We start from the raw sequence: 7,282 nt of genomic DNA, 5'->3' as shown, positions 1-7,282 counted from the left end.
CAGGAATGGCATCTTGTGAGAGACCTTGTAGCAGTCTACTCAAAACCTATTGCCTATTTCCTGCATTTGAACTGTGATAATCAGGAGCTACCTGTGTGTTTTCTTCAGTCAAATATTTGGCTGGTTGCTCAGAGGGGAAAAAAGATGCAATAGTTTTATTTCATACCTAATGGCATCTAACTGACCCATTGTTAAACCGTTAAAATGTGGCACTTTTTAGTTTGAATTTGTTTCATGGTGAATTTTCTTGCTGTGGAAAGGCACATGGTGATACCCTGTTGCATGTTACAGTGAGGCTTTAGTGTGGATGCCAACTTGGTTAGTTTTTTCTTGTGTCTATATATTTACTCAATGCTAGTCAGTGCATAAGGTTGGATAAATAGTTTATTTGGAGTATAAATTTTAATCAGAATAACTAAAAAGATTCTTTGCAGTCTTTAATAATAATACAGCTTTAATTCTCATTCTTTTAGTGTCTCTTTGAAAGCAGAAGATTGTGAGGAGTCAAGTTAGTGATGAATGCTTCTTTGTTTTCTGTTTTTGTAAACACACAGAATTAATGCTAGATTGATGCATTTCTTGTGGATTTTCATGCAAGCTGGAGCTCTTGTGACTTGATATGTAATAATTCATTTGGCACTGGTATTGAGGGCAAGCCAAAATGTTGTCGCAAACCTTGCAAGGCCTGTTGCGTTTAAAAATTGTTGCATATATTGATTAAAGCTTTATCCATAGGAAGAAGAAGAATCTGCTTCCAAGAACCAGAAAAATTACTGGCTTCAGGACTGTGTGTTGTCCTTGTCACCAACGAATGACCTGATGGTAATAGCTAATGAACAGAAAGCAGTCTTTTTAGTGCGTAAGTATGCATTCTACTTAAGTATATTTACCAGTACATTTAATAGTAATAAGGACAATACTCTGTTTTCACCCCCCACTCTGCCACACTTGCTTACCCCAGGTCACACCTCCAAGAATTTTTGAGTGTTTTATACTGCACGTCATGCATTTTCTCGGTATTTCTTGCAACTAAGTTGTTTTGTCTTCTCAGCTTTTTTTAAACTGCGGAAACTACCATGAATAATTCAATTTAATATATACTGTAACTATCCAGTTGTTTGAGATGCTCAGAGATATTGATGTTAGTTGTGCTCAGTAAACAAAACTTCTGTATTAATTTTAGCCATTAAGAAGTATTTGACTTTTTTTTTTTTCCTTGAAAAAAATGAGCTATCTCAGCCAGTGTCACTTGGAGGATGGAGTATTGAGGTGAATTGGTTTTGAAGATTTCAACCTTCAGCAGAAAATTCTTTTCCATCTTGAACAATGAATAACTTTGTATTTTATTCTAAAGTAGGGCTCTCAGAACTCTTAAAGGTACTCTTGTTAATATATGAACAGCAATCAGAAAACTGCTGTTTACATAGGTGCTCTTACATGGGTGCTGGTGCTATTAACAGCTGTAGTTGGTGGCACATGCGAATGATGAAGGGAAACATCCTGACATGGGGAATGTTACACCGTTTTAAAACCAAACAGGCTGTTAAAGCTCAGAGTTGCATAATTAAGCAGATTGCATTGAGTTGTCATGCTTCATGTGTCATTGACTGCAAAGTTGTGTGTTCCAAAACTTACATAGGTTAGTCTCTTATTTTTCACAGAAGTAAGAGATAGCATTATTCCTCAGAAAGTTCCTGTTGGAACAAGAATAAGGAGGTGATTTTGCTCACCTGCTGGAGAATTTCTGCTGCTGAACTGCACAATCACAACTGTACTACACAGTGGCAGAAAAGTTCCTGTATCTCAGGTTTTACATGTCAGACAAATGGCACACAACACTTCAGCTTTGTTTTAGTTGTCCGTTGGCACCTGGAATATGATTCAGTAATCAAATGTCAGCTGTAATAGCACCCAATGAGTAACAAAATGTCGTTTTTCTAAACTGGATTATGATGCAGTGATTAAAAATTGTCAGATTTTATGTAGGATTCCCATGAACATTTCTGAGCTAACACAAGAGATCTCTAAATCAGTCACTAAAAATGTAGTGTTATTTTTATGGTCTTCAAGGTTTATAATTGATGCTTAATCTAAGTGTGGCAGGGTGTATTGTATAGTCAAAGGGTTGGGAATAGAGCTACATCTTGAGATAAGAAGCATTACAGTTTTATGGATTGTGTCGGTATTCTTAACGGCAGCTAAATGGAAGCACAGTGACAAGGGAAAAGAGGAAATGCGATATGCTGTTGGCTGGAGTGGCTCTCTGAACGTTGAAGAAGGGTAAGTGTTGAAATGCAGCTGTGATTAAAATGTTATTTTCATGTTTAATTAGTATTACATACTTTTTACTTGTACTGTTTTGTTGTGGTTTTTTTTTTTTTTCATCAAAATGAGTTCATGGTCTTAAGCATTTTAATGTAGAAAAGAGAAATGGAGTAACCTGAGTGAGCAGAAACATTGTCTGCAAAGGTCACTTTTCATGCATAGTGTGATTTCTCAGGGCAAGTTTATACAAATTTATCAGAGGTGCTGTCTGTGCAAATTAGTGTAATAGCGTGTAATTTAGACATTTTAATAGATCTGGGTTATGCTTTTTAAGTTCCTGTTACAGAAGGAAAAAAAAAAGTACCCTATTAGAGGTGAAGTTTTGTTAGGGCTTGTTGCAACTTGAAATGTATGAAGCTGTTTTAGAAATCCCTCTTTTAATTTTCCAAACATCTAGCAAATATGAAGTCATCTCTCTGATCAAGAAATGCTTTGGAGCTCTAAGACATTTAGCAGAATTGTAAAATTTGCTTTGGTCATACGTTTAGTATTTATACAACTTTTTTGGTCCATCTGTCTTCAAATAACCAGACAGATGCTTTTTTGAATCTCCCATATGGAAAAGGATTTTGCAAGTCAATGAAGTTTGCAGCCTTAAGTTGCTGTCTGCTTTTGAACATGTTCCCTATTGGCTTTAACCTTCTGTTATGCTGCAAAAGGTGTTGACTTAATCAGCTTCTCTCCAATCTGTAAAAATCGTTATCCTTTTTCATAAATCTGCTGCTGCCACACATTTGAGCTGTTTTATGTGCATCTCTTTCAGGTTTTTTCCACATACTACCACTGAAATAACCCTGTCTGTCATCTTATATTAAAAAAACCCCCACAAAACGAAAAGGAATTCTGTTTGCGGGTTGATTTCTTAAAACTGTTACAGTCGCTATCATACAGAACAGGTAGCTTTCTTTAGATACAGTTATACTCACTACATCTTGATTTAAGGTGTGCAAGTGTTTCCTACAGGTCAGGGTTCTATTTCTGTGGAAGTGTAAATATGGTGGTTAGTATCAGATTGTCAAAAGACTTCCCACCCCCCCCCTCTGCCTGCACCCAAGTTGCCTTCAACTGGTAACACTGTGTTGGTTGAGCTTTGATATTGGAAGATGAGTTTTACTGAGACATTAAAGTTGCTTTGAAGTTGTTTAATTGAATTGCAACTCATGTTAAGCTTGCATTTATGAAGTTTGGGGTTTTTTCTGCAATTGTCTAGCCTGATTATTTAATCACTCCTTGGGGAGTGGAAGTGGCCAAAAATGCAAATAATAAATTACTGCAGGCATTTATGCTTTATGTGCTGTTTAGGATATCATAATCTTGAATGTATATGCTCTTTTATAAACCTTTGTACTGCTTCTGTTTCCCCAGACAATGTAAAACTTACTATTATGGTAACAGTTAAATAACTTTTGATTTGAGATACTGAGGCCTGCTCATCTGCTTGCCTTCTGCATGCTTTGCCTGCTATGCATTGAGCATGCTCAGTTACTGCATTCACTTCGAAGACCATGTTAGCTCTTCAAACGTTCTGAAATTATAAAGTGGTGGAATGCAATAGATATAAAATCTTCTTAATTGAGTAACATATTAAAAAAAATTTATAACCATAGTTCAGTCTTTTTTTAAAAAAAGTAGTTTTTCTTGGGATAAGAAAAATATTTTCCTTTAGGTAAATGAGGTTTAATTTGAATCTTTACTGAAGAGTACTGATGGAATAATCAGTCTGTGAATGATAAAAGTCAAAATTATCACGTTGTAATAAGCACTCATGCAATCTGTTTGAGTGCTTTTGAACTGGTAATTGAAAATGTCTTTAAAATGAAAGGTTTTTTTCACCATTTTGGTAAGAAATTTATATATTGTAATTGAAAATGTCTTTAAAATGAAAGGTTTGACCATTTTGGTAAGAAATTTATATATCGTTTGCTGCCGTAATATATTGCTAATTATTAAAAACGCTAACTTGGAAAGAGCTCTTGTGTAGAGCAAAATTTCATGACAGGAGAAAAAAACATGCTTATTAGTTTTGTCTTTCTATTTCTAGTGAATGTGTGAGTAGTGTATTGTGTATCCCATTGGCAAGTCAGAAGAGGTAAGGATTGATGTTCCTATGTATATGAATCATCAGTTTCCTTACTTTATACTTTTGTATGTCTATATCTTAGAGCAGGGTTTGTTTTTAACTTCTGGTATATCCCTGTGAAACAGGAGCTCTACAGGCCGTCCTGACTGGACCTGCATTGTGGTTGGCTTCACCTCTGGCTATGTTCGTTTTTACACCGAGGTATGTTTCTCAGCATGGCAGCACAAGCAGGCTGTTGTAATAAACATATACTTCTATAAAACTTCTGGTTCTGCAGATAGTACTTTTTTTGCCTTCCCCAAGAAAAGGGACAGATGTTCATGCTTGTTTTTCTTTCTTTCGTAGAGTGGAGTACTGCTTCTTGCACAGCTTTTAAATGAAGATCCTGTCCTACAGCTTAAGTGCAGAACCTATGAAATTCCCAGGCATCCTGGTGTCACAGAACAGGTTTTGTCAGATTATTTCAAAAGCAAATTGGCAGTGTTATGGGGTATGGAAGGGAGTCTTTTCTGTGAATCTTTACCAGATTTTGCTGAGTGGACAATTATTTAGAACAAGAGATTTCTTGTTCTAGATGTATTCATGCCTGTATACTTTTGAGGATTCAGAGTTTCCTTTTATCTTTTGAAGTATTAATAGCTCTGTAGGTTTGTTTCATTTTTTGTGTGATAACCTTGCAAAGGAAGGCTTCATTAATTTCCTGTTTATTCATTAATGTGCACAAAAGACAATAATGTATGGATGAAAGACCTTGACAGGTACCAATATGTGTGTGTACTCATTCGTAAGAACTTACCTTAATTATTTCACAGAGAAAATCACTGAAAATTAAAACGATCTTTATGTGAGAGAGTACTGGGAACCTGCATGTCATTATAAGTATTCCCTGCAGAGAAGGCTTTTGTAGCTCAAGCTATTTGGTAGAAAACCCAGCTTTCTTTGCTATTGGCTGAGTTGGCATGCTTTATACAGAAAACTAATGAAGTTACTGAAATTTCTAAGTTTGCTTTATAAAAATGCTCATGAGATTTAGCATGACATTTTGGTATCAGTTTTGAAATACAGAAGCATTAATGAATTTGAGTCTTGAATTTATATCACAAAATTAGCATTTATGTGCCCATGTGGTAATTTAGGCACTAATCCAGTTTCAGAATTGGGCTAATAAAACCTTGATACTTGCATTCAAGACAAACCTGTTTTTCTGTGGCCTTCATGAGCTGCTCTAACTATTGTGTTTTCTCCTTAAGCCATGAAATACATTAAGCAAACATGAAAGTCATTGAAAGAAGACAAAAATAGAAAATGCTGTGCCTAAATAACTTATTCGTATATTGGATGGTTTAACACTGGTTCTGTAGTTCTGCTTTATTCTGTTGTTTGGGGCTTGTTAGTTATTAACTCTCTGGATGTAAACCTCAACTTTGTGTCATTAGTAGTATAAAAAGCTAGAAAATAAAGTGTTGCAACAGTAATAGTGGTTGCTGTATTTTGTTCTCCTTTTTCTTCTCCAGAATGAAGAACTAAGTATCTTGTACCCAGCAGCAATTGTGACAATCGATGGTTTCAGCCTCTTCCAGTCCCTTCGTGCTTGTCGCAATCAGGTAGCAAGAGGTACGTTTGAAAGGAAAGGTTTATTTCTGACTCTATTGATAGTGTTTTACAAGACATTAAATTTACTTAATTTGTTAAATATCAAGGTGGGATTTGGATCTTCCTTAGTTGTCCATTAATGTATTGGTATCTGCTGTGTACACAGAAATGTCTTCCTGTACAAAAAATGTTCTCGGGACATGAGTTGTCCCAGTAGCATTGGCTGTCTTGTACATTCTCCCCACAATATTGGTTTTGCCTGGGATAGAGTTAATTTTCTTCTTGGTAGTTGGTGTGGTGAAGTGTTTCGGATTTGTGATGGAGACACTGTTGACAACACACTGATGTTTTAGCTGTTGTTGAAAGGTGCTTCTATGGCATCACTGAAGTTTTGTTTCTTGCACTGCCCCCCAGCGAACAGCCTGGGGGTACAGCAGAAATTGGGAGGGAACACAGCTGGGACTGCTGACCCCAACTGACAAAGGGCCTATCCCATATAATATGATGTCATGGCCAGTGATAAACTCTGGGAGGAAGAATGTAGAAAGGGGGGGGGGAATGTTGAAATGTTCACAGTTATGGTATTTGACTTCCCAAGTAGCTGTTATGCATGATGGAGCCCTGCTTTCCTGGGGATGGCTGAACACCTGCCTGCTGATGTGAAGCAGTGAATGAATTGTTTTGCTTTCATTGCACGTGGAGCTTTTGCTTTGTCTAGTAAACTGCTTTTATTTCAATGCACAAGTTTTCATACTACTCTTCCAATTCTCCTCCCCATCTCACTAGGAGGGAATGAGTGAGCTGCTGGATGGTGCTTAGATGCCCACAGGGGTTAATCCACAGCATGCTGCTAAAGTGCTTGTTAGCAGGTCAGAATGCTTTCACAGCCAGTGAAAGGCTTTTCTTCCCAATAAAAACTTTACGGGAAGGGATTATGCTGTGTTGTTGGCATTGGTAATGGTCACTGCTTTTTGTTTTAGTGCCTGAGAGCTTTTGATACATTGTTTGACTGTTCAGCTTGTGATCTTGGTCTGTTAGTATAGTGCCTGTTGGTACTCTAGTTTGGAAAAAGGGAAATTTTCTGGGGTAGAGAACCATGTAACAGTATTGTATGGTAGATTGCACAAGTATCAGGCTGTTAAAATTCTGCAAGATAAAATGTTAAACGGGTGCTGTTGCCAAATTGTTTTCCTGAGTTTCCTGATGGTTATTCTCATTGAACTTCAAATTTGTCAGATTCTTGTTTTTACAGCAGGCCACACCAGTAGACAATCATGAGGCTGG

General features: G+C 36.7%; 1 protein-coding gene across 1 annotated transcript in view; it reads left to right on the top strand.

Annotated features, from left to right (window-relative positions):
* Positions 1-7,282, top strand: part of RAB3GAP2 (RAB3 GTPase activating protein subunit 2 (non-catalytic)) — a 35,698-nt gene that overhangs the window by 3,959 nt on the left and 24,457 nt on the right. The window contains exons 3-8 of the mRNA XM_009994803.1: positions 736-859; positions 2,199-2,280; positions 4,367-4,414; positions 4,531-4,606; positions 4,751-4,852; positions 5,920-6,019. Of these exons, the coding sequence (XP_009993105.1) occupies positions 736-859; positions 2,199-2,280; positions 4,367-4,414; positions 4,531-4,606; positions 4,751-4,852; positions 5,920-6,019 (532 nt within the window). The remainder of the gene's footprint in view (positions 1-735; positions 860-2,198; positions 2,281-4,366; positions 4,415-4,530; positions 4,607-4,750; positions 4,853-5,919; positions 6,020-7,282) is intronic.

Source organism: Chaetura pelagica, unplaced genomic scaffold, assembly GCF_000747805.2.
Source record: "Chaetura pelagica isolate M959 unplaced genomic scaffold, ChaPel_1.0 scaffold2, whole genome shotgun sequence".
Classification (NCBI taxonomy): domain Eukaryota; kingdom Metazoa; phylum Chordata; class Aves; order Apodiformes; family Apodidae; genus Chaetura; species Chaetura pelagica.
Note: the sequence above shows the minus strand (reverse complement) of the source record. Positions and strands in the feature narration are given on the sequence as shown.